General features: G+C 52.6%; 7 protein-coding genes across 7 annotated transcripts; 3 read left to right on the top strand and 4 right to left on the bottom strand.

Annotated features, from left to right (window-relative positions):
• Positions 1-266: 266 nt before the first annotated feature.
• On the bottom strand, positions 267-1,170 carry PG998_012416 (uncharacterized protein; the record flags this gene model as incomplete). Its single annotated transcript, XM_066879232.1, has 2 exons — positions 267-855; positions 1,049-1,170. The coding sequence occupies 2 exons, from the start codon at positions 1,168-1,170 to the stop codon at positions 267-269; spliced, it is 711 nt and encodes a 236-aa protein (XP_066725616.1).
• A 592-nt stretch (positions 1,171-1,762) lies between these two features.
• On the top strand, positions 1,763-3,185 carry PG998_012415 (uncharacterized protein; the record flags this gene model as incomplete). The annotated part of the gene is made up of 2 exons (XM_066879231.1): positions 1,763-1,999; positions 2,070-3,185. 2 exons carry the CDS (start codon positions 1,763-1,765, stop codon positions 3,183-3,185), a joined length of 1,353 nt encoding a protein of 450 aa, XP_066725615.1.
• Positions 3,186-5,059: 1,874 nt separating this feature from the next.
• PG998_012414 (uncharacterized protein) lies at positions 5,060-7,435 on the bottom strand (the record flags this gene model as incomplete). Its single annotated transcript, XM_066879230.1, has 3 exons — positions 5,060-6,944; positions 7,004-7,077; positions 7,133-7,435. The coding sequence occupies 3 exons, from the start codon at positions 7,433-7,435 to the stop codon at positions 5,060-5,062; spliced, it is 2,262 nt and encodes a 753-aa protein (XP_066725614.1).
• A 6,184-nt stretch (positions 7,436-13,619) lies between these two features.
• On the bottom strand, positions 13,620-15,636 carry PG998_012413 (uncharacterized protein; the record flags this gene model as incomplete). The annotated part of the gene is made up of 3 exons (XM_066879229.1): positions 13,620-14,886; positions 14,957-15,099; positions 15,175-15,636. The coding sequence occupies 3 exons, from the start codon at positions 15,634-15,636 to the stop codon at positions 13,620-13,622; spliced, it is 1,872 nt and encodes a 623-aa protein (XP_066725613.1).
• Positions 15,637-17,412: 1,776 nt separating this feature from the next.
• PG998_012412 (60S ribosomal protein eL42) lies at positions 17,413-18,259 on the top strand (the record flags this gene model as incomplete). Its single annotated transcript, XM_066879228.1, has 4 exons — positions 17,413-17,415; positions 17,789-17,881; positions 17,972-18,156; positions 18,220-18,259. 4 exons carry the CDS (start codon positions 17,413-17,415, stop codon positions 18,257-18,259), a joined length of 321 nt encoding a protein of 106 aa, XP_066725612.1.
• A 364-nt stretch (positions 18,260-18,623) lies between these two features.
• On the bottom strand, positions 18,624-19,996 carry PG998_012411 (uncharacterized protein; the record flags this gene model as incomplete). The annotated part of the gene is made up of 3 exons (XM_066879227.1): positions 18,624-19,231; positions 19,382-19,625; positions 19,877-19,996. 3 exons carry the CDS (start codon positions 19,994-19,996, stop codon positions 18,624-18,626), a joined length of 972 nt encoding a protein of 323 aa, XP_066725611.1.
• A 3,659-nt stretch (positions 19,997-23,655) lies between these two features.
• Positions 23,656-26,240, top strand: PG998_012410 (uncharacterized protein; the record flags this gene model as incomplete). The annotated part of the gene is made up of 2 exons (XM_066879226.1): positions 23,656-23,954; positions 24,008-26,240. The coding sequence occupies 2 exons, from the start codon at positions 23,656-23,658 to the stop codon at positions 26,238-26,240; spliced, it is 2,532 nt and encodes an 843-aa protein (XP_066725610.1).
• Between the last annotated feature and the right edge of the window lie 350 nt (positions 26,241-26,590).

Genomic DNA, 26,590 nt, shown 5'->3' with positions numbered 1-26,590 from the left:
GTCGACGATTCTGAAAGGGGGAATCAATGGCATCAAGTATGTATATTAAGTCAATTAGCTGTTGCGGTAGCTTTTGGTCGTCCAAAGGATATAACCCTCATTGTTCTGGCGCACCATCGCGCACTGTAGTTTTTCTACTTGTCCTCCAAAGACCCCAACCAGACCTCATCTATGTGTGATCCACACGGTTAGTATACGGGTCTTGTTCATCCCCTTTTCTCCCAAGGAAAACGGAAGGGGCCCTCGCTCTTGAACTAGGTAGGTATTTACTCACCTTCCTCGGGCAAACCCCACTCGTGCTCTTCCTCCGTATAGAGCCGGACGATCTTGCCATCCGGATCCCGGGCACAGAGCACCCAACCCTTGACGCCCTTCAGCACTCGCGAATGCTCCACGCCCTTCTGGTCCAGCCAGCGCGACCAGTCATCCAGGTCGGCTCGGGTGCTGACCCCCCACGTCACAGGGTCCCAGCCGACTTGCGCCTTGGCCTGCGCCGAGTTCTGCCGCGCCTCGATCAGGGTGTTGCCGGTACCGGTGGCCGTGCCTCTGCCCAGAACTCTGCCCATGGGTGCTACATCGTGCCGGAACATGACGGCGAAGAGAGAGCCGTCGACGCGGCGGTGGTCATAGTCCGGGAGATAAGTGAAAGGAAACACGGTGGTGTAGAAGTCCCGGGTGGCAAGGATATCATGGCTGGCAAGTTTGAGGTGGTTGAGACCTAGAAGGCTGGGGGGGCTTGATGGAGGTTTCTGGCGGCGGCGGTGGTGGTGCTCCCGCTGCCACTGCTGTTTGAATTGGTATTTCCTGGGACATCGTATTGTATCCGAGGGAGGTGTGTTTGGAGCTATTGCGTATCTAATTGTTCAGGTGTATTGTGCAGTATTACTGGACGTACGTCTGACGATGTCCATGCAATGTAATATGTTTCAAACAAGGGACTCGTTTTTCTAACAGGCTTCGTGAGGCTTATATGTAGAAAACTGGATGGCATGTTCCGTGGCCCTTCCCCTCTTGCCGCCACGAAGTTCGACATCATATGAAATCCTACAATGCTACTACATAATGGGCGAGCTCGGAGGCGCCACTCAAGTCGCACTTCGGGTCCGGCCATGCGTTATGCGAAGTATTGCTATGTCGTTTGGTGTTGGTGGTTGGACGGTTGGTCAACATGACATAATTCAGGGTCCGCGTCGGAAAGCCGGTAGTTAGCGAGCGTATCCAACAGCTCTCTAATCTACAGACTTTACCAGCGAGCAGCCGTAGCCGGCGCCGGTAAGACCGCCTGCTTACCCCGTCATCCCCGCCGCAGACAAGGAAGAACCCCGAAGCCCCGAGTCGACCGATCCGAGCGCGAGCTCTGGGCTGTGGCGCTTCTCATTGCGTCAGCAGTGCAGAACTACGAAAGTTCTTCATCGATGGGTAACAGACCCCTCCGCGTAGTTGTAGCCGATGAAGAGGGGAAGCGAGAAGATGTGTCGCACAAAAGTGTCGCGCCACCGATCTTCTCCCTGCCTCAGGCCACATTCAATATATTAATGCTTCAGATTTGCCGTTGCGGGTGTTGGATGAATTCATTGGAGGCTGGGATCTATACCCAGGTGGGGCTGGGTCTGTCATCTGCTCCGCCATTCAGGTGACCCCAATGTGATGCCAATTCCTGACTGTTTCCTTTCGACTTCAACCTTTCGATGGCCTGCTGGCAAGCCTATTTGATTTTCTGTTCTCTCGGCGAATAAAACCTGTCATCGCTCCAGATAGTAACATGGCGTTCCTCGCAAATATACGGAAGTTCCACCGCAACAATGTCTCGACATTGCGCCGATCCCCGCTCTCCGAGATATCGGGGGCCCTGGGTGACCTTGGGACGCTCTTGCCGCTCATGATCACCATGGCCGTCAACGGCTCTATATCCTTGTCCACCACTCTGGTGTTTTCTGGAGTCTTCAACCTGGTCACGGGTGCTGTCTTTGGCATCCCTCTGCCCGTACAGCCAATGAAGGTAGGATGGCCTAAATCGCGCGTTTGTGCTGCCCGATAGTAGATGATAGCTGACTTAATTATTCGCTTAGGCTATTGCTGCGGCAGCCATAGCCTCGCATACTTCCCTGCGTGAGACCATGGCAGCAGGCAGCGTCACATCTATTATCGTGTTAATCCTCAGCCTGACCGGGCTTCTCCAGTGGTTTACCCGCGTCATCCCGGTGCCAGTTATCAAGGGCATCCAATTTGGTGCCGGTCTCTCCCTCATCATCTCCGCCGGCACTTCTCTGCTGCGGCCACTACCTTGGTTTATCCCGCAGCCCCTGGATAATCGGATATGGGCCCTCGCAGCTTTCATCTTACTGATCGCAACACTGCGGATGCCCCGCTTTCCCTACGCCCTACTGGTCTTCGCCGCGGGCGTGGTCATGGCCTTCATCGTTATCCTCACCGACCATCTGGGCTTTGAACACCACCACCACGACCATCCTCACACACCTCATCATCACCATCACCTTCCCTGGTTCGGCATTTGGCGCCCTTACTTCGTACTGCCGAACTGGACCGAGGACGCTATCGGCATGGGCATCGCGCAGCTGCCCCTCACGACGCTGAACTCGGTCATCGCGGCAAGCGCCCTAGCCGCGGACCTACTGCCCGACCTGCCGGCGCCTAGTGTCACGGCCCTCGGCACCAGCGTCGCGCTCATGAACCTGTCGGGCTGCTGGTTCGGTGCCATGCCCGTGTGCCACGGCGCGGGCGGGCTGGCGGCCCAGTACCGGTTCGGTGCCCGCAGCGGCGCCAGTATCGTCATGTTGGGCCTGTTCAAGGTGGTGCTCGGCCTCGTGTTCGGCGAGACCCTCTTCGACCTGCTCGGCGCCTTCCCCCACAGCCTGCTGGGCATCATGGTCGTGGCGGCGGGGCTGGAGCTCGCCAAGGTCGGTCAGAGCCTCAACCACGGCGCGTCAGACCTGTGGGAGACGAGCAGCAGTAGCCGGCGGCATCGTGACGTGTCGGACGAGGAGAGGTCGGAGCGATGGGTCGTCATGCTTGTGACGACGGCGGGCATCCTGGCGTTCAAGAACGACGCCGTGGGCTTCCTTGCGGGCATGTTCTGCCACTGGGCGTACAGGATCACCGAGTGGATGGAAGAGAGAAGAAGAAGTGGGCGCTCGCTGCAAGAGAGAACACCCCTGCTGACATAGGAGGTACGTTACTTGGAACTAAGGGATATATAAGGCAAGTACATCATTGCCAATGTTAAGGACCGACCCAAAGGCTGTTGATCCTCAGGTCTGCCCCGGATACAAGGCCTCCAATGTCGTTCTGGTCACCAATGAGTGGGGAGAAAGGTGGCCAGGGTTCTTGTATGACGATCAGCCCCCAGAAGATGAGACCCGACCGTCATGATTGCAATAGACAGACTGATAGACATCTAAATGTCTGCCATTCTTGGCACGGATATTTGAACTGCATCCTCGCAGGAGTGATATTTTGTATCATCCACTGTTATGCCCACTCATGTGTATGTATGAACACCTGATCTGACGATGTTACGCTATCAATATCCCCAAACCCCTCCCACCTTTTTCGGGCCTCTAATATGCTACCAACCAACGCCTGTTTCTTCGAGAATAGACCTCTTCGCGGCGAAGTGCATCTAAGACATGTGTATAGTGTGGGTACCTTGCAGCCAACTACTAACTACCCTATTCACACATTTCTTCCCAGGCTATTCAGATAACAGACCATACCAAGAACACCAGGCAAGACGACAGCAAGAATGCGAAACAACAACTGCAGCCGTAACGCACAACCCGAGTTGACGCCGCCGCCGTTCCCACACGGCTATATCGGCAGAGAGCCGTAACCCGACAAACTCCCAATGGAGCACACAGCCCCCCTCTGATTGGCTCAACCCCCAGCAGGCCAAGAACGGGATATACCTTCGTTAGAACCCCCTTCAAACCATCAAGGGTAGAAAATCGTCTCCGTTCGTTGGCTTTGACCTTTCGTTCCTACTCTATCTTGGATGTAACCTTGTCTGGTCGCTGGGATCTATATAAGTATCAGCGGATCGATCTGCGTCTCCCTCCCCGCTGCGTATCCAAATGACTTTTCTTTACCCATTGCTGCTGCAAATTTCTTCTGCTTAATTACAAAGACTACAGCCATCCCCCTGCCAGGCAACGGGACACCGCAACAGAGACGGCGTGACTTAGACCAGATACTGAAACAACACTTCCTTATAGACGAGGGAATCAATACCCGCCGGTTAGGCACCCAGACACCACTCCAGGGCACAATGTCGGTCTCATGAGCAGAAGAGGCAATAACGCCACATACAAGCTTGTCATACATCACGAACAGTCGCGCTCCGATACACACGCACGATTGGATTTTGTACAGAGTATTCTTACGGTTCGACCTGGGCTTTGAATTTGGTACGTAGAACCGCACACGAGCCTAGGGATAAAGGAAGTGTACAACGATCTCCTGATGAGATCCATCTTCTAACAAGACAAAATATATAAAGGGAACAGGAAAAACCAAGAAGAAAAAGAAAAAGCATAGATTTCCGTCCCGATGCTTTCGCTCTGCTCTCTTCAATTCATTCCGATCCGTCAACCATCCACTGGTTCTCACGTTCATTAATTCTATCCCCCTCAACTTTTTGGGTAGGATCTGTTTTGCTGAGCCAGTCAGGAGACTGACTGCATACAGCTCCAACATGAAATAATAGGTTGAGTCAGGCAGGCCTCCTCCAAGGGCTCCAACCTGCCGACTCCATTCTCCAACTCCATAAACAAAGAAAAAGATCAAGGACCAAGAGCAAACCCAATGCAGTCCTCGCCTTTCAACGCCACCAGTACCCTGTACTGGAAATGTGCTTCTGATGTGGATATACCCGACATATCAAAAAAAGAAAAACCGCGCCAGTAGTGTTGGCTCACCCTTCGTGTTCCTCTTTGCGAGAACAAGGAGTATGTGCCATCCTATGCTGTCCTGTCTATACCCGGTCTGCAAACAAGTATTCGAAATTCGACGGAAAAAGAGAAAGAAGTTTCGAGGCCAGCGACTAATTGTCTCGTTCACTCGGATTCTCCCATTTGATCGGGTGGACGAGCATGCTGCGGAGGCACAGCCGTCCCGAGTTGTTCGGGTCCGACTCCTCTTCACGTCCACCACGCAGGTCGCCCTCGCCGGATCGGCCGCCGTTCTTGCCACGGCCGTCCATCTGGGGGTAGCCCAACCAGCGGCGCCATAAGAGACCGGCGAACTCGCTGTTGTAGTACCACGAGGTACCCTTGTGGTTGTGCTCGTTTTGCAGATCGAAGGGGCTTCCGTGGCCACCGGAGGTGTGGTCACGCCCGCCGTTGAAGTGCTTCTCCATCTCCTCGGCTGGCCAGGCGCGGTCAACATAGACCGGATGCGGGGCGTATACGGCCTTCAGACCGTGGTGGAACGCCATCGAGGGTGGGAACATTTCACTGAACATGCCGTGGTGCATACGCCACGTCTCCTCGTGCATGGCAGATAACAGGCGTCTTGACAGTCGTGATGCTGTGACAATGGCGCATCGTCGCGGGGGAATCGGGTACTGCTTGTCGTAGCCGGTAACATCGCTTGCGAAAACCCAACCGGACTCGTTGGTATCAAACAGAGGGTTCAGAGTGATGAGATCAGCGTCTTCGCCCACACCACACTGGGTCATGTCAGAGCCGGTGGCGCACGACTTGGGCATGAAGCCGCCCTCGCCTTCTTGGAGGTTGTTCTTGCCAGCAAAGATGACGGGTCCCATGATGGAACGACGACCGGAAGCCTGGGTCTCGCGCTCGACGGTCTTGGTAAAGTTGTTCCAGTCACCGTGAAGTGCGGGAATGTAGTACTTGCTAGCCCGCTCCCACATGCCCTGACGGCTTTGTTTGGCACCCCACTTGCCCAGTCTGTCGAAAAGCTCGTAGTAAGATCCGGTCCAGCGCATGTCCATCTCCCAGTTCCAGAAATGGGCATACTCGGGGTGCATCTGGGCGAAGTGCTGAAGCGGCATGTGGGCACTACGGTAAACGCCGTGGATGTCGCCGTTGCTGGGGTTGTCGAAAGCCTCGCCGAAATCTCCCGGGTAGTAGAGGTTCATCTGGGCCTCAGACCACAGAGTGCAGATTCCATGGAATTCCCGGGGCACGTTTTCGTCCAAGATGTCTTGAGCGGTCTGCGGGTCTGCCCAGATAGGCATGTTGTTGTCGCGAACGTGAAGCAGGAAGTGCACATCATACTCACCGCCTGACTGCAGGTTGAGCTCCGAAATCATAGCGCGGAAGTTGAGGAGTGAGTGAGCCGTCCACTTGAAGCCCACGTAAGTTCGGATGACAATAGCAGTACGGTCGATTCGCTTAGGTCGAAGCTTGGCGAATTCTCCATCTTGAGTGCTGTTGCCGGTGTAGAACCGGTTCTCGTTGGCGACGAAGCAGCGTTCTTGAGCAGCAGCCCAGTCCATGTTTTCCCAGTTGATCTTGCCATGCTTCTCCCAGACCGCTTCGTTGCCTTCGTGGTCGGTGTCCAGTGCTTCTCCGGTGCCGCCCTCCTTGGCGGTGTAGCCCAAGCCATAAGCACCATAGCGGCCGAATCGGTCGAAGCAAACATCTTCTCGCATGCCGAGCAGTTCGTAGGAACCCATGGCCGGCTTTGCCTGACCCTGAGGCACTCCCGAGTAAGCGTATACTTCAGGTACCGGTGTTTTCCGAGCGGCGTCCAGGTAGCACGGCGAGACTTTTGCGTATTCGCTCTTGTACTCGCTGGAGTCGTAATCCGGGTGCGGGCTGTAGGGAGTAGGCGTAGGGAGTTTGCTGTGGTGAGGTGCAGAGACCGGGATGGTGGGCTTGCTACCGGTGGGTGCCGGGTACTCGGGCGTGTATTCGGTGAACGGCACAATAGCTCTCAGGCCCTTGTAGTATCCATCCATGCTGTTTTCGATGATTAGCAACTATCATGCGAATGGGGATGGGAGGTATGGTTGACTTACTGCTTGTATCTCATCCAATGAGGGCCGTTTTGACCATCATCTTCGGGCTCCTCCTCGGGCTCTTCTTTTTGCTCCTCGACGGTCTCCCTTCTTCTCCTCAACTACAGCTCCATCCTGCGTTTGGAGAACAATCTCCGCGCCCTTGTCGGCTTGCGTCTCTCTGTGCTGGCCTTTGCCAAGCTGTACCAGGTCTAGCACCTCCTGCCGCGTTTTCGTTGTTAAACGCGGGTTAAAGAGGGTAAGCGATAGTAACAGAATGAGCACAAGTGTCCATATCACCACTCTCCGGTATAAGCAGTGGCCCAGTATTTGCCTTAAGCGGAACTTCTTGCTTTGTGGTTTTGTGTTGACTGGCAGATATATTTCATTTTTGGCGGAGATCATACTGCCGAATGAGCTTGATTTTCGCAGGAACGATGACACTTTATCCATGGCTGCGGATCAAGTTGGTAGCCCGGGAAGGGTTAGTTTGACGATGTGATGGTGGGTGGTAATTAACGAAAGAGCATCGACAATGTTTTGTAAATCCTGATTTGTAGCAACAGGTATTAAAAAGCCGTCTTCGTGGTCAACTGATGCGGCGATGGGAAAGCCCAAGTCTGCTATAATCGAGCAAACAAACACAGCTGGGGATTGAGAGAGCGCGTACAGAGTGAACTCCAGCGGCTTATCAAGTCTCGGTGCGACTACCCCAACAAAAGTCGAATGGAGAAATAGAACTAGGTGTATCCGTCAACGAGAACCAAAGGCTTGGCTTGGTGTTGACCGCTGCAGGTCTAAGGCAAAGTAAAGAATGGCGTGCCGGGTTTGGCGATATATCGATGCCGTTGCCGATTTAACCCAGAAGAGGGCTGAAAGTTCCTTGGTTATGTTACGTCGATTCTGTCATAGAGCGGGAACCAATATGGGGTCGACTGGGTAGCTCGGTGGTGCTTTCTTGATTTTTAGGCCGATCCAATGGCGGATGGCTAAAGAAGTCGAGAGGCGGGTTCCCGGATAGTGCGTATCTCGATCGCGGGCGAGGCAGTATCGTGCAACAAGCAATTGTATTGTACACACACCAACAAGTTGACAAGGTTGGGGGAAGAAGAAATAAGGAAAATGGCAATAGTAGAAAGGGTCCGTCTTTCTCCGGAGTAGTGCGAGGAAGAAGAATAGTAGGTACAAAGAAGGTCGAGGAGGAAAAAGAGGGTTGACGATCGGACGTGGGAACAGACGATAAAACACCAAGCCACTAGGGGCGGAGGGCCACTACAGATGACAACGGCCTTGGGTGCGGAAGGCTTGGTTGGAGATTTCTGCTCCCTTTTCTTCTTCTCGCTTGTCTGGGCCCGACGGGGAATTGTCAAACGAAACCGAAAAGTCGACCAGAGACTGAAGAGGGTAGGCAAAGTCGGTTGGTAGCTTAGCGATGGATTGGGAAAGAGGAAAAACAAAGTAGTAGCTTGTCGAGCATCAAAGACAGGCAGGCGAAACTATTGGCCTCTTACACTCATACAAACTGGACCCGTGCTCAGATCCCGCGAGAGGAAATAAAATAAAAAGATCAATGGCCAAACACTCGGGGGAGACTCTTGCCAGGTACATATGACGCGCAATGTGGAAAGTTGATACTAGCTGGCCCCCCTATCTAAAACCTGGCTTGACTCCCGAATCTAGCATTCGCACCCCCTGTCGGCCATCAATGCGTTGCAACTTATGGATTCCCACTGAACCTTGTCGGTCTCTCCCCAGGATCTTCTGTCTTGGAAGAATCTCTACGGAGTACTTTTCTTAGGTTACCTCTTACATACAGCCCGCACCGCGCCCGCAGACATTGCAGCAGCCGGCAGACAAGAGACTGCGCGCTTGCTTAGTTAACCGTACTTGCCGTCCCTACTGGCTGGGACCTTGCAGAGAAATGCTATTTTTATTGTCTTTCGCACTCTTTTCGACGGGCCGAGTTGAAAGCTCAGAAGCCCAGCAGCCCAGAAGCCCAGAAGCCCAGGGAGAAAGAAAGCGAGAGCAAACTAGATGGGGCGTTGGAAGGTCGTCTCCTCAAACCTGGAGGCGCTGCTACGCTAGAAGGCTAGGCTGGGCCGCCTACCGCCCATGGGACGGGTAGTAGGTAGTAGCTTGTAGGTAGTAGTCGAGTGCAACCCTCGCCAGTCACAAAAGACTGTTGAGCCTCCAAACGCCATCGCACGCTGTGCGACTTTGCCAAGCAAAAGGCGAGTTGCGTGGTGGTGGGCTCACAGACTGCCATTTGCCAATTCTAGTCAGCCCCCCACATCGACATTGGCAAGGAGATTAACGAGAGGCCAATCAGCGCCGGCGAATAAGCTGGAGGAGTCAGTTGCCAGTGTCGCACAGAGCGGGCTGCGGGACAGCTACCAAAAGGTGCTGATGGCCACTGCCCGAATCGTCCAAAATGCCAGGGATAGACAGGGGGCGCTGTCAGGCCTAGCACGCCTAGCACGCCTAGCACTTCTGCCCGAGAACATCCCGGGCCATGCAGCCAAGCGAAAACACTAGGAACCGCAGAATTCGACCACTTGCTTAGATTTGAAACAGTATCTTCGTGAGGACGCGTATGTAGCAAAAAGTGGATAGGACAGTTCTTCCAACATCACCACCAACGGCAGCGAATGCAGCGGCACAATAACATCATCGCTTTTCACCCCTGTCTATTTTTAGGGACTCGTACTTATTCAACCAGCACCACGGCAATTGCATAGCATATCTGCTTTACAGTTCCCAGCATAATGTAACCACTGTCGACTCCTTTTACTGGTATTGCATCGCCAAATTAAGTACCTGCCCTTTTCTGTAACGACCACCAAGGGGCCCGGCGGGAGGTCAAGCTTTCTCAGAAACAAATTACGGCGAGGGGGTGTCGTCATCGTTTTCTCTTGCGATGGATCCTCCGGAGGCCAGTCCAGACTTTTTCATATGAAGTCCATTCCATATTGTGGAACTCCATGACTACATAACCTAGTCTTCGCCCACAAATTCCTTCCCAATGCTGCCATATGGCCAGCCTTCTGAACTGTGATTTGACAACCCCATGCTGGATGATATCCGTTGAGTGGCTCTTGCCCATATGGCGAATGCCACTTCACTTTACAGTGGTCAAACCGACGGCTCGTGTGATATGAAGCATGACTGTGAGCCCTTCACTTCAAAGTTCACAGAAAGAAGGCGATCAATTACGAGTCGAAATTGCGAGTAGAATGAGGAAGTCGTCTGGAGGAGGCAATAGAACAGGCCCGCCCGAATGAGTCGGAGAAACAACTGCTCGGAAATTGTTTCACTTCTGAACCACAACGCAGCGATCCGAATCTGTGATGCAACGCACCGTTACCCTAGGTGGGCGCAGAATACATGAGATGCCATGTACCTTTCTCGAGGGACGCTTTTCCTTCCGGTGGCCTACTCGCCCCCGCTACTGCCCGCTTGACGTCCAGTAAGCACTGCAGCCAGCTTCACCCTCTGGAAACATCCGCGCGTAGCATGCGTTGCGCAACAAGTTGAAGCTGGAGCCGCTTGCGCATTCCTACCTAAGAATATCAACATCACCGACATTTAAGCTTGTATCCTGTTACACTGCTCCCGCAGCTAGCAAGCCCTGCATCCTGGTTTCTGCGCTGGCCAGGCAGTCAGGATAGTCGTCCAGTCTCCTGGTAATTGTCAAAGTTTATTGTAGTGATCGGCGCAGGATTCTCAGAGGTCCCCAGCAGGAGGGACCCTTCAGCTGCTGCTTTGGGATGGGACAGAAATGCTATACGAACCGCTAAGATGACGATTCACGACATGTCTTCCGGCCATTCCAGGGGTTTCGGCGCATTATTACTATATCTCGTCGATAGCGCTTGATTGATAAGTCTCCTTATACTCGAGTATGGGGGTTTCTACTTTTGGCAAACACCATCACTCTACGGTTTTTATTTCAAACAAATGATATCAAAGGCAACGCATTGGGGATCGCTCCGTCGACGACGGCTCAAACAGAACATGTTCTCTGTCATTCTTATGACCTGGTCCTTGTTGGACGTTGCGCTTGGCCCTCATCGACTGCAGCTCTTGTATTGCTGATATTATTGATGCTATGGTTCGGCAACTCGTTGTGCGCCATCTGATGATTCTGAGGATCAGGCCACCCAGTTCAGTACCCAGTTTGTGCGACACCTTCGAGCGTCTGCTTGAATGATGCTCTGTCGATACTTACGTATTTTAATCATTGAGCCACGCCCGCCAAGATAAGTTGGATTTTGTGGTCTACCTGATCAACATCGGCGGATAAGGATACGTAGATCCCTTCTTCCGGCCGACGAGTGGTCACTGCCACGGAGTCCTGGGCGCTCACCGGCTCTGTATGGAACCCCGTTGATAAGTCCGGTGTATTCATTGTTCGTTGTCACAAAGAACCCCTTCTTCCTGGACCACCCTTGAGCAACGCTTGGGTTGATGTGATGTGACTGACAGGTCCAAAACAATCACCCCGCGAGCTAGTTTGACTTCTCTCTCCCCGTTGCTATAGATAGAACTACATATAATAACACAGTTCTTGTCATGGAATATTCTGGTTTGTCATCCCTCGGCGTTTCGACTAAACCACGGCCATCCCGCCCGGCTTCTCAATTGGTGTGACAATGCACGTAGCGGACAAGCGCTCTTCTTGGATCTTCTGAAACATCATATTTCTCTTGACGCCCCACGGGACACCGCCTTTCAGACCTTCTAGACTCCGACCGGCCGATGAGTCCGAATTGGCTGGCAGCCAGTAGCCACATTCAGCCCTGTTGTATTGGCTACTCACCAATGTACATACATGCAGTGTGGTCTAGTGGTGTAGCATGCACGTGAACGTTTTGTTATGTTGTGTGTCTTTCCTAATGAAGAAGACTGCATCATCATGTAAGAGCCGCATGGCCCAAGTTGGACAGGTTCGGTCGGTCGGGCCTCTCAGCTTTTGTCAGCCGAGCGATGCAGCAGATGACGAAGACTCAGGCCACGGACGCCGAAGATTCGGATCAGCAGACTTGCCTGAATAACGACCCTCGAATTCGAACTGTCGGGTGCTGTGTCGCATACGATTTTCGAGATCGTGATGTCGGGTTTTACCTACGCATCCATCTGTGATGCTGGCTATGTATATGCAGCTTTTGTTGATTAATCGAAGCATATGCAAGGTAAATAGGCAGGTAGGTATTCTCACTTCGGCCTCGAGTCATCGTCGTCCGTCTACCGTATTGAAGGTTAAAGTGAGTTACACGAGATCTTGGCATCAACTCAACACGGCTTGGATTTCCGGCCCCCATCCGAACAAACCAGATCGGGGAAGCCAGGCGGTGGAATCGGAAGTTGGAGAACGAGGCTCAACAGCTTACGCGGTCTTTAGGAAACAGACCCTGAATCAACGGATTTGGGGAATGTGATGTTTTCTATTTCCAGTCATTCCCTTTGTTCGGCCGACGTTACACATTTTTTGTGGGCAAAGGAACACCCCCTGGATGGAACACCTGGAACGCACATCCAGAGGACCCCTCGTTCCATCGCAACTTTTCGTCATGAGATTGTATCGTGCTTTCTCGGAGTAGCTTTCACGTAAGCCCTGGACCAACAAGTTCTTCCCTGTTTCATACTTACTCTCGAAAATTGCCACCAATGAGGAGTTGCTGCACATAGCTGCTATTCTTGAATCATAGGCCTTCGCTGCGCGTCCACCTAGGGAACTGTACGTCTAGATACGGCGAGTAAGGAGGCCAGTGAGTATGTATGTGTATCAAGATGGACTGCCTAGACTTGCGCGTCGGCCCTGTGCGCGTTAATGAACTCTGCATAATGACTTGCAGCCGAAGGTTTTCCCCGCCTATTCTATTCGGGATAACAAAAGCGATAGTTTGCAGGTGCATTCGCCAGGCTCTGCAAACTACACGCCTCCCCCTTTCCCCCTTACTCCATTATCGCTTGATTTTGAATGTGGCGCCGAGCCACTGCCTGCTGCTACCAAACATAGAAACGGCTTTGCCGAGATGGTGTTGGGACATGCCTGTTCGCGATCACGAATATTGTACCATGACCATCGTGAGTAGCATCACGAGTAGGTGTATTGCCTGATGGCGAACATATCGGTGTTCGGTTTCATTGTGCTAGCATGAGTTACAGACAGTCTCACGTTTATCGTTTACTGTTTACCGAGAAGTGCACCTCATATTGGAGCTGGATACTTGAAAACTCGAACTACTCGTACGCTAACTTCTCCCATAATCAGGACATACGTTGGATGTGTCTATTAATTGTATACTCCCGCCATGGACCGCTGTCTACTAGTGTTCTATCTCTGGCACATGAAATGGCCTAGGTGTATATGTGTACCACTCTCATCTGTCCGGCCTGTCCTGCGGCCACGAGAAGGCTGGTGTTTCTCGTTATCGGCGTGCCGCATACAAGTCGTGGAGGAACTCTAAAGGGCTAGTTTCGTCGTGCTCCTATTGTCGACGTTGGAAGGCGGTCCGGTTCAATACAAACTTCGAAAGGAGGACGAAAATAGAACAAAAACAGGGTATCTTCCAAAGCTAAGGCAATAGCCAGCCCCCGCGTAAGGAACAAATAGACAATAAAGCTTCAAGCAACATTAAGCAACCCTCCCCACGCCCTTTTCAGGATCTTCGCTGCACGATTGCGCCGCAGACAACTTCATGGTCGTCGTTACGTCATCTGCTTTCTGTTGAGCCGAGGGCGTATTCCTGACCTGCGAGACTGCATCCTGGCGCGGAGGTGGCTCCGAGGTGGCGCTGCCAGGACCAGGCCATTGGCTTTCGGAGTCTTTGGCGGTGGTGGCAGTTGCGACGTTTCCTTGTCCCCCCCGATTATCGTCATCGTTCTCAGTAGGATGGCCTGACGATGATGATATTGGTTGTGATTGAGATGGCCCCCCGCGGCGCTTTTCAGCATACCGCCTGGCCTTCTTCTTGGTGTCAATCCGCTGCCGCCACTGTCGGCCGTAGCGGATCGTGGCCATGGTGCACAGCACGCCGCACAGCAGGAAGGCCACGCTGATCGTCGAAAACCAGCCGACGCCGATGGCCTCGATACCGGGCAACACCGCGGCGGTACCGGCGCACGCGAACAGGTAGCGGATGACGTAGTTGCTTGCGACGACCTCGCCTGACTGCGTGGGCATCACATCCAGGCAGTATGTGTTGAGTGAGGGGAAGCAGAAGAGCTGCGCCAGGCCCTGGATGAACATCACGATGACGACCAGGGGAATCCCGCCTCGGTCATACTCGACGCACCAGCCGTAGATCAGGATACAGGCGGGGATCACGATGCCCATGAACGGCAGGGATGAGTATAGTCGGTCCTCCGGAATGCGCATTCCGCGCTTCGCAATGTACTTTTTCACGATGTAGTCGGCGTACCGCCCGCCGCCGAAAGTGCCCAGCAAGTAGCCCGCCCCGGGGGCTAGGTAGAAGAGCCCGCCCTGCATGGGCGTCGTGAGATGGAAACGAGGGTTCAGGACGTAGCGGATGGGCGAGAGCAGCGAGTACATGTTCCACAGCAGGCACGAGCTAGCGAGGCCCGTGAGGAGAAGGTTGGGGTACTCATAGAGCCGGATGACGCGCCAGGGGTTGATCATGTTCCCGAGAACTTTGGCCTTCTGCAGGCCGCTGTGGCCAGCGATGTCGTCGATCCGCTTGTGATAGATCGTCTCAGGCAGCAGGAAGAACGAGCCCACCGCGGCGATAGCTGCGAGGCCCGTCTGCAGCCAGAAGATGACGCGCCAGGAGGTGTAGGTCACGATGATACCTCCGATGAAGGGGCCGAGTGCAGGGCCGATGAGAGTGCCTGATAGGAACCAGCCGAGCGCTGTGCCCCTCTCGGTCGCCCGATATATGTCACTAAAAGGTTTTACATGAGTTTCCAGGTTTCGTGGTAAGTTAACTGTCACACAGGGGCTGATCGACTAACCCTATCACAGACGATCCGACCAGAATGAATGAAGTTCCCTCAAACGCCGTGAGGATACGGAAGACGAAGAAGGCCGCCAAGTTTGGGGCGAGTGCTGAACCGATGTTACATCCGAGGAACGCAACCGCTGTAACTAGCGTCACCTAATACACCGTGTAAGTCAAAATCTGTCCCACTAGCTGGGGGGCTTCCTCCTCTTTCTTCCAGGTTGCGCTTACCGGTCGCCGTCCATACACTTGGCTCAGCGGGCCCCAGAAAAGGGGCGAGATGCCCATGAATAGCATGTAAAAGGCATTCGACAAGTTGATGATGGCCCCCGTAGTGTGAAACTCAGCGGCCACTTCGGGAGTGGCCGCCAACACGGACGTGCTCGACGCGGGCGCCAGGAACGAGCAGAACGAGAGGAGAGCCACGATCATCAGCTTCCGGTGATTCGGCAGCCGGTCATATACTTCGTCCGGTATCTCCACCGTTGAGTTTTGTGCCTCGATGGGCGCATCCGGTCCCATGGAATGATGGGTAGAGAACCGATCCAGGGTGGGCTCCTCGCCCAAGTCTTCTTCGTGTATCGAATCGCTGCCGTCATGTGAATAATTTACGGAGCGGTCACTGGCTTGTAGTTCGGCACTCGGCCTGCGAAGGCCATCCGGGTGACCACGCTCAGCCTTGGCTTCGAACATGATTTGGGCCAGGCGTTAAAAAAAACAAGATAAAAATTATGGGATCTCTCTTTTTCTGATTGAAATATATCAACGAAAGGGCCACGACCCAGGAAGATAATATGAAGAACACCAAGCTTCCCCTCCGAGCTTATCTTCTGAGAGGCAGGTCGTCGTCTCGGGCAGCAACCACCACCGATCTTCTCAGTCTCTTGCTAATGTTTGGGTGTGGATTCGAATACTGAAAAGCGGCCCACCTCCGAAGATCCATGAGAGACAAAAGATAAAGAGACGAAGGAGGAAACGATATGGGAGTTTATACTTATAATCCCAAAGAGATATCGACGGCTACTTGGATAACAATAAGTATATAACCAAGAAGACGGAACTTTTGGCGGTGAGTAGTACTAAAGTTGCGCACCTGGAGCATCGAAAACGTGGAATGGCCATCATGAGATCTTTAAATGTTCCTTTGCTCGGTCGAACCCCGATTCTCCACCCACTCACTAGAGGCAAAAAGACCCCATACCCGGTCTGCCGGCCGAGCATCGGTGGGATTCTCGATGTGACTCCTGCCAAGTCTTGCCTTGATCAGGCATAGGTAGCGACTCATGCACGCTTATAGCCAATGTGATCGTGGCTACCGACCATAGCACCGGTGGCAACCCCGACGAATAAAAGTGATGAGTGGTGGTGATGGTGGTGGTGTCGGTGCTCGCCAATGCCGTATGGACATCACATACCCAATAGAATCCGCGATGAAATGTTTGCTTCTCTGTAGGGTAGCATAGAATCGAAGGCCGCATTCAGGAAGGGTACCAGACAAAGAGTAGATGTTGCTGGTATGTAGAGCCATGCCTGCCAAAACTTCCCTTGGCCTCGGTTTCTCGGTTTATTTCCGGTTTACGCCCGCGTCCTGAATGCCACCCCGCGAGGATGATCCCGTCACGACATTCCTAGTTGGTTGAAAGGGTGCAATCCGTTTATGTAGATCATTCACTTTGACGAGTGACGAGCTGGAAATTGCATACTGACTTACAAGCGCCCCTGATAAGCCCTCCGAAGGCGGCTCTGGGATTACTGGAAATGGTGCCGAAGGCAATCGGACGACGCATCGAAAGTGGCATGGGTAAATGACTTGATCCGATAGTGGGGATGCCGTGAACGGTCCGCAAGCCGAATGCTTGGTATGTGGCCAGCCATGCAGCTTCTGGTACGATTTCTCCTTGATGCTACTTGGGGATGGTATACTGACGCAAGAATATGGGTGAGATATCTAAATCTCGTTGCCAAGAGCGGTCTTGTTGAATCCTTCCCGTGAGGAAGCTCTAGTATCGGCTACTCTGATGTTTTTGCACCAGGTGCATTGTGAATTGTCTCTGAAGTATTTGATCTATCCGACTTAGGTAGTTCTTGGTCAATTATGTCAAAGGAGGTAGTGTTACGCAGTATGTCTTGCTTCATCAGCCCAGTTCGAGGTGGATATGACGGGTGTTGGCAAAAAATCCAAGACTCAAGTTCATTACCTAACCGATCCGATCATTGATGACTCTTCGAGCTGTGGCTAGTGGTTGTGGCGGTGTGTGCTGGCCAGCCTCAGAGGCAGATAGGGCCAATCACCAAGCCCACTCTGGTCTGCGTTCCCCCACTTCAAAAATTTAGGGCACCCATCCAACACAATTGCAATTGCCTGAGAAAGAAATTAATTTGACATTACCCTTCCATTTTGAGCCCGACATTTCACCATCACGACACACGACCAACCTTTCGACCGCGAAATCGATAACAGCCGTCAAGATGGTACGTACGCGACTGATTTAAACCACTTACAGTTTCTCTCTGCGAAGACATGCGATGGGCGTCCAGCGAATTTTCCGGTGCGGGATCAATTAGTGAAGAAGGCATGCAAGCACATCTTGCTGTGAGATGCAGGACAAACCGAACCGATGACGAAGGACATCCCGACGAGATTCAAGCACGATTTGCAAATGGCAGCACCCGCTCATCATCGATACCGGCTTGTTGTGTTTGGTCTCAAAGGGAGTCTGAAATCACGACTCCGACACAAGAAATTGCTGGATGCCTATTCGTGCCTCAAGAGAAGGGATCTGGAAGAAATGTCATATGCGCAGTATGCCAGATAACCACATACTAACCGGATACGCCCATATAGGTCAACATTCCCAAGACACGTAAGACCTACTGCAAGGGCAAGGAGTGCCGCAAGCACACCCAGCACAAGGTCACCCAGTACAAGGCTGGCAAGGTCAGTGAAGCTCCACCCGCCTGATCGAGATACCCCCCTCGGTTCTGGTGCGGTTGCGTGGCTGCGATTCTGTTCTGACGCAAATTATAGGCCTCTCTGTTCGCCCAGGGAAAGCGCCGATACGACCGCAAGCAGTCCGGTTATGGTGGTCAGACCAAGCCTGTCTTCCACAAGAAGGCTAAGACCACGAAGAAGGTTGTGTTGCGATTGGAGTGTGTTGCCTGCAAGACAAAGATGCAGCTGGCCCTGAAGCGTTGCAAGCACTTCGAGCTCGGGTACGTTCTCTGTTGCCAATCATACATCTACCGTGAATGTGGCTAATCCTCTTTCCTCTCTAGTGGTGACAAGAAGACAAAGGGTGCTGCTCTTGTTTTCTAAACGCATTTTCCTGGTTCTCACGTTCATCATTCATGGCATATGGATTTGGGGTTCATTACGACCGGACACTGGCGACAGGAGTATTGATCACCGGTTGATGGACAAGGTGTAGCAGGACATAGGTTCAATATAGGCCAACGTCTGCTGCAAAACAAAAACACGATCTTAGAGAAGATCAATGACTGATCACGAATAACCAATGCCGGGGGCTTTTCGCTACATAATTCTCTCCCAAGGAGACGATGATTGAATGTCGACAAACATCTAAGTCTAAAGTTGTGCAAGCACCCCAATTGCTCTATGTCTAATCTTTGAACTTGCCCGGGTGACGAATCTAGGCCATAGGCATGTACAGCGCTGGTCCCTAGAAGCCCTCGCCGAGGAGCACTGTTCGTCCTCCGCCATACCACAAGGTACCGACGCGAACGTCTAGCCCCTTCTCTTGTCCAACCATCCATTCTCCCATCAAGCCAGTATCGGCCGTATCCCAAACCTCTTCCTCCAACCACCCGTTGATTTCTTCGATAGCCTCAACCCACTTCTGCCTCTGTTCTGGAGTGGCGTGGTCCTTGTCCGTCAAATACCGTCCTAAGGTGATGTGGGCGCTGGGCACGATGTAGCGCGAGTCGATCTCCATGCCCGCATCCTTAGCCACATTCCATATGTCGCGTCGCAGATGGTGATATGTGTAATGGTCCCCCTGCTGCACCCCCTCGGTGAGACCGGGGGCTGCCGGCGGAGGCGACAGGACTGGCTCGCCGCAGGCCGGCAGAAAAGACACGGCGAAGGCCGAGAGGTCGTACGAGATCATCGGCTTCACCAACCGGGACCGGTGGCGATACGTGTAGCTTGCCACAGACGGGATTGCGGGGCCCAGGATGCGCTTGATCACGTCAATCTCCTCGGGCGTCCGAGAGAAGGCTAGCTCCAGCGCCGTGATGTGCATGCGGTAGGTCGGCATGAGCCAGATATCTGTTGTTGGGCAGATGGATGCGTTAGAGGTCGGGCTTCTTACTCGGTTATGGGCGTAGCTGCTGCTCCCTTGGTACCAGGACACTCATATGGGGAGAAATGTCTTCTTCCGGGTTTTCTATCAATCAATATATAATGTAGGGGACTTACTAGGTGCCACCGCTTTCAGCTTGTTCTGGATCTTCTCAGCCAGCTCCAGCACATGCATCGGAGGGCGGCCCCAGAACGTCATACAGTTTCTCTGGTCCTTGAAGCCCGGCTCGATCTCGGGGTTTTCGAGACGCAAGAGCCACGGGTCAATGATGAGCTCTGGGCGCTCTGGCGACAGGAACTTCTCCTTCTGCTGGGCATTGCGTCGGATACGATGGGCGGAATACAAGGCTTGGATTTGCTCCTGTTTTTGTAGGCCGTTAGTAAAAGCACGCCCTTCCTAGCCCGTCGCTATTTCCTTCCATATCCGCGGGATTTTCTGAGTGGCAATTACTTGCCAGAAGCTACATCTTAATGATTTTGAGGCTCAGGGCAACATTAGTCCGTTCCTCCGAGTGAATTTCGACTTATGCCGTTCCTCGTGGGAAATGCACACACTGAAAGCAGACTCTCCCACTCATGGAGACCACTTGTCCAGACATGAAATTGACCTACCGGGTCGTCTTTGCATGCTTCTATCAATGCATTGTAAGGGTTCTCGCCAGGCTTGAGTACCACCCCCGATAAATCCTCGAGCTTGTTCTTCAGGTCCGTAGACTCGAGCACGGCGCCCATCTTGCTGCTTTTCGTCCGGCGGGTGATATTAGATTGGCTTCGTTATGATCCCCAGTAGATACGGTATATGTTCCTCACTAAAGGGGGCCAAAATGGAACGAAATGCTCCTGCTCTCTTGCGATGGCCTATATGTATTATTAAATCGATATGCTTGGAGCTCGCCAAGAACAGTAGTACGCATTGACCCCGCTCGCGTTTTCAGCTTGACCACAGCTCGATTGCAGCAGAAGAGGTCCTCACATTCTACACGGTTCCAGGCAGCCAGGGTTACTATAGCAATTCTGGTATCGAACCAGAGGTCTTATACTTTAATAGCGTATCAATCATCCTCAAAAGTTATAGGTGTTTGGTGTATGAGTGAGCAAATGCCAAGTATTTTTTATTCGTATTAATTTATGAATTACTTGGAAAAGAAGCCAGCCCCTATGCCCACCCTTCCTTTTCTCTCTCTCTCTCTCTCTCTCTTCGATTATTTATATCACAAGGTTGACTATACCTACCAGCCACAGTCATGTAGTACAACCAGTAGCCCCTGACAAATAACCTATGTCGAAGGTCAATCCCCAAGATGCAGATAGACGGAGTTGGTGTAAGTACAGTAAATGAGTGCATTAGAGATACCTTGCATCATTCAGGGCATCATTCAGGCTCAACCGGGATTCTACCGTTATTGCGCTGGTCCATGGGCTGCAAGCCAGTCCGACCAGAAAATACAATTAGACAGGCCAACTAGTTTAGCGCTAGCGCAACATCGCGCACGGATCCTCAGTGGGCGTGCCCCTTGCCAACTGCCAACGTCATGGGCCTTGTCTCGAGCAACATCTTCCTGGCCCGGGAGAATCCCCAAATATGATACGGCGTCCATTATGACGGCAGTTTTTGGCGCGATCGGTACGCTGCCGGCTCCTGGGGACGATATCGCGATCACGGAGCGTGATCCGTAGCATTCCCGCTAACAGACAGCGCGGCAGCCGTAGCGGCGCTAGCGGATACGTTATCGGCCACCGATAACAGATAAGGGCGATAAAGAGCTCCGATAAGCCGATATCGAAGAACCCGATACTGCTCTAGCGCGGTGCGGAATAAACAGACTGGCATCCATCCACTTTGGATCTGCTTTTCCACCTACGAACACGTCGTTGCGGATAGCCAATCCACCTTGAGACACCTAGGTGACCGCACATTATCCTGCATTGGTCTGACGTCATTCTGCCGATCCGGGCATTCAGATTCAGCCGCTGTCATTTTCATCCCCTCTCTTCTCACGCGTGCATCAAAGCATGATTGCATGCTGTGAAGAGCTGAGCAAGCACTTCTGGCGCTCGGACCATCTTGCATATGCCTTCCCTGGTTGAATCGATACATCGCATTGGTTTTCCAAGGAGCTCGGAAGACTTGGTCACCCTGGGCCAGGCAGGAGTGCACCGCCTTTTCTGCTCGGCTCCTTGATATCGAGGCTGACCAAAGCCATAAAGGAATGGGCGGCTCAGGTCATAAATATGACCGCAGCCTTGTTTGTGGAATTTCCCCTGGGATCTGGCCTTAACAAGGGCGACCAATGGCTCGTGACTCGTCCAGAACTGGCTTGCTCTCATGGGTTGCCCTGCACTTATCTGTCAAGTGATGAAGTGAGCGCATGAGGCACCTTGAGTTGTGACTTCCCGTCATGGTTGAAGTCATAGCCACATGGTAGAGCGTACTCAAGGGGGTTGTTGCGGTGCCATCTGCACCTCTCTTGCTGTATACAAGGCCGAACATACACCACTTGATGCTGAAACCCAAGTGGTTGGTCATACATGATGACCGCTATACCTGGCCTGCACGATCTCACTCATATTTGTCCAAGGCCGATGCCTGGTGAGTTGCTGGCCACTGGCTAACGGAACCAAGTTCCTGGACTGCCCAGGTTGTCTACATCGGGGCTCCCCGCAGGATTCTAGGTGCGCCAGCCTGGTTTTCAAATGTGTTGGAAGTAATACCTGTGTGGTCTTTGAGTACTGGCGCGCTAGCGTTTCTCGGTGACGGATAGTCCGCCAGGGTAACTTGCGATGCGCGGATTGCTGAAGAACATGATTGGAACCGTCGTGTGACTAGTTGAGCTGGTAGCTAATGGCAATGATGCCTCAAAGCTGTCTGTTCGCCACAACGATAGTTGAGACTGCAATAGCGGTCTCCTTTCGACCAAAACGCTCCCCTTCACACCCATGATGCGTTCAAGGGGGCCCAGGTAGACCTTCTAACTGCACACCGGAGATTCCTTTGGCTGTTTTCCATGAAACGGCTGCGTCCCTGTGGGTGTGATGTTGTCTACTGACAGATCCAGTGCGGCCCTGTGGCAATACTGACCTTAAGGAGGTGCTCGGCCTCGATCGTCAACCCGGTAATGCATTGTTGCTGGGAGTCTACGCGAGCCTTAGGATGGCCCCCGCCTGCCCTCTGATGCCTTATGGCTCTTCATGTCGGCGACCTCCCCAACCACAAGGGCGCCAAAGCTGCTGTCGATAGCTGGTTGGCGGGGGCTCACAAGTCCACGACTTGGTACTAAGGCATCCAAGAGCTTCTACTCGGTGCTAATACCTTTATTTGCTCTTCCCACAATACAGTATCTGGGTGCAACAATCCTGCGGATATTTCTCCTTGAGCTGGCCCTCTTTGATCTATTGCTGAGACAGAGAGGGCATTGGCATACAAGGGGCTATTGTTTGTAACGGAGCGAGTGCTGCCATACTGCCATAGAGCTTAGTCTTTCACTCTGGCATGCCAGGCAGGGCTGCGTGCTGCTTAGTTAGGGGCGAGCATAACCAAGTCACTGAAGGTCTCGCGATAGGGGAAGGGCAACAGAGCTCAGCCCTCCAGTCACCACCGAGAGAACAAACTGCTGCACGAAGACTAAGCAAGCTGTTATATAGGGCGAGGGCTGCCACAGGACTCTGCCTTTTGTTTTTGTTTTTCACGAAAGGGGAGGTCACTGAAATCTCTTTCTTCCATCGACCATACCAAACTGTTTGCAATCTTTTATGCTGCCCTTCAACCTAAGAGCAAAATCGCATTGCCAACAAATTGCACCATCCTCATCATCTTCTGCAAGGCACGCACTGCTTTTTCCTGATCAGCATCTTGATCAGCATCGGTGCCTTGCTCAAGAACATCTTCCCGTCCGGGTGTCAGCTGCGGAATTGCACAAGAGCTCCCTCTGGTGCCACTCCCCGGCCGAGCCTGTACAGACAAGATCCTCTTCCCTACTTTGACCTTGTACTGCATCTCTTTCTCTTGATTCATACGCTCTTCTGTACGCACGCTCTTCGACACACAAGCTCTTCTACACATACTCTCCTCTACACATACTCTCTTCTACACATTGCTAAGCGTTTGTTTTGTAAGACGTTGCTGCAATGGAGCCTGCCGGGGGTGCCAACTCTGTACGGCGAGGCAAACAGAGAGAAACAGCATCCGCTCCATCAACGGCATCTGCCTCGCTAGGAGCATCACGGAGAAATGCATCGGAGGCTGGTCACACAGGCGAGTCCAAACCCAAGCGACACAAGGGAGGTAACCCCCAAACTCTGATGATGCTGAAGAAGACGCTGCATGCGGTACTGAAAGCGGTTCCCCTCACGCTGACAGGCCTATTACCAACCCGCTGCGTGCTTTCATCGAGATGGTTGATAAAGCCGCGCACAGAACCGAACCAGGAAAGTTCGCAGACCTGAAAAAGATCGCCGAGAACGGTAGAATCAATTTCAAAGTCGTGACCTTGTGCTCGGGGACCGAGTCTCCTATCTTCGCCCTGCAGTTGATACAGGAAGCTTTCTACTCTAAGTTCGGGTGCGAGCTATTTCGATTTGAGCAATTGTTCGCTGCCGAAATCGTTGAGTTTAAGCAAGCGTTCGTGTCACGGAACACGGGCTGTATAGTGTTTAACGACATGCGGGAGTTGCTCATTGGAGAGAAAGAAGCGTAAGTGCTGCTACAACTACTCATTCGCGACTGTGTATGCTTATCTCTATCAGGACTACGGCCAAGGGCCCAAAGAAGCCTATCCCCCTTAATCCCACCATCCTCGTCGCGGGTACGTCTTGCGTAGACTTTTCTACGCTGAACGTCAAAACGCAAAGAGCGTTTAGTCCGAAAATCCGAGGATTTTTTGCGGACGGCAAAGTACTCGAAACATTGAAGGATGTGCGTCAGGCGATCCAAGATGTCACTAGCAACAGAGACGTCCTTCTCGGGTTAGGAGAGTCTGAGCAGACCTTCTTCTCTATGCTCTCGTACGTTGCGGAGCACAAACCGTGGATTGTCATCCTCGAGAATGTTCTGGCTGCACCGTTTGAATCTGCCAAAGACCAGTGGTTCAAACCACTAGGCTACACGGCGTGGGTGGGAAAACTGGACACCAAGGACTTCTATGTCCCCCAGACACGGCAGCGGAGGTATCTAGTCGCCTTTCGCGACGAGAAATTTTCCGCCGCCGAAACAATATGCGGCAGTCTTGGTGAAGCTATCAAATGCCTCACACAACCGGCTTCGGCGTCGGCCGCGGATTTCTTGCTTGGCCCCAATCACCCACTTGCACAGATTGCTCGGCTAGAGTTGGAAGACAAGGCCCAGCGACCTAAGTTGAAGGAGAAGGCTGCTTGGGATTATAGTAAACTACGACATGCCGCAACTCGGCGTAGTGAGGCCCTCGGCAATGAGAGACCAGTCACCCAGTGGCAGGAGAATGGCGAAGCGCAATTCTACGACCGTCTGAACAAGATTTTCTGGGAGACCCAGACCCAGCGCGTTAAAGACACCATCGATATGAACCAGTTGCGAGCACTGCTGTCCGGCAATTCTTGGGATCTGTTCTTCAAAACGAAGGTCATAGACCTAAGTCAGAATGTCGATCGCGCCAGACTCATCCCTTCCTTCTTCAACGTAGGCTGTATCACACCAAATGGCCTGCCTTTCATCAGCTGTGATGGACGTGTCGTCACGGGCCACGAAGCTTTGGCCTTGCAAGGCCTCCCCCTGATGAAGATCAAGTTCTCGAAAGAGACGCAGGATCAATTGAAAGATCTCGCAGGCAACGCAATGTCGACTACCGTCATAGGTGCTGTCTTGTATGCAATTTTCATGACTTCACTTATTGATAATGACGGGGAAGGTTCGCCGTGGCGGGAGAGTTCTGGAATCACCAAAGACTACCCCAACCCATTCGTCTCAACTTCGTCTGAATTGGCCCCTGGACCATTGCAATTAGAATTCATGCCACAGTACGACACTACTGGTTTTGTGGCGTTCTCGGTTGAGAAAGTCAACAACAAAGTATCTCAGCATCGCAGGTACTGTTTCTGCAATGGAACAGACCAATACAGCACTACTCGGCTCCAGATCTGCAACATCTGCGCCATGATTCGATGTACCAACTGTGCTGGCAACCCCGTTCATGACTACCGCTCGTACGAGTTCCGTTCTCCTGAGCCAAAGCCATATCGAGTTGCGGAGTGCGAATTCCTGCAGTATTTCCCAACCGTGATCACCAATCTTCTGAACCCGGAATGGGAGAGAGACTTGAACAAGTTCACAAATCAGTCCACATTATTGCTGAAAGGTGCTTACGATACTCCCACAAACAGCAAGGCTACCACAATCTTCGAGGCTCTTGCCAAGGCCAAGTTCCTGTACCAGCGTTTCTACATCACTGAGGTCATCACGCTAACCTATACTTCGGATGATGGATTCGAGTTAAAGGTTGTGTGCACAGGATCGGGCATTGATTGGTTCGTGATGCTGGACCCATACTCCAGCCATGCTACCAAGGTCTTGGAAGACAAGTCACGACTGCGGAAGTTCTGCGGACGGTCGCAACCTTTTATGAAGGGGACTGTTCCACATGAAGCCCATTCGCCTCTTCACATCAAGTGGTTTATGTGGGACTTTGCTTCAATTGAAGTCAAGGCAATAATCTCTGTTCGTCAAGACGCGACCAAGGGTAAAGTCATTGATCTGGCGTTGGAGCACGCCAATGGTGGTGAGCTTTCAGAGATGCTGGAGGGAGAGATAACTGGCAAATATCTTGGCGCACCTAAGTGCGATGCTGCCGAATCCAGTCTGTTCATTCGCGAGGAAGCTGGAGCTCACAGTCAGTCGGTGCGACTTTTCAAGGATCCCACGCGGTCGGGCCCCCTGATGAGGACGGATTCGCTATTTCCTATGAGCATCGCTTCTTGGCAGCTCATGAACACCGCGAGTATTTGCTAAAATTCGAACCAAAGGCGAAGCTGCACAAACTGGAAGAATGCTCCGAGGAAGCTTTCAAGGCTGAAATAGGTAGTCGCTGGGAAGAATTGGGTGACTAGATCTCTCCATCTTCCGCGGCCGATTCTATAACGCTGCAGCTGTCCAAAGGTCACAACCATATACACAATGGCTGCGACGACGGAGACAATCAGTTAGGGCAGTTGTCCATTAAGGACCTCTCAATAGGGGATTGCACTGGATTCCTGCCTAGTGACCCTCTGCTCTTGTTGCAGAAGATGACGTGGATCTGTGGTACTGATGGTGCATGGGCAGTTGTGCCTAGTCAGGACCAATGTGCTCTTTTCGAGACT

The sequence above is a fragment of the Apiospora kogelbergensis genome (genome assembly GCF_038363985.1).
Source record: "Apiospora kogelbergensis strain CBS 113332 chromosome Unknown utg000008l_segment0_segment0, whole genome shotgun sequence".
Classification (NCBI taxonomy): domain Eukaryota; kingdom Fungi; phylum Ascomycota; class Sordariomycetes; order Amphisphaeriales; family Apiosporaceae; genus Apiospora; species Apiospora kogelbergensis.
This window is presented reverse-complemented; position numbering and strand designations above follow the sequence as displayed.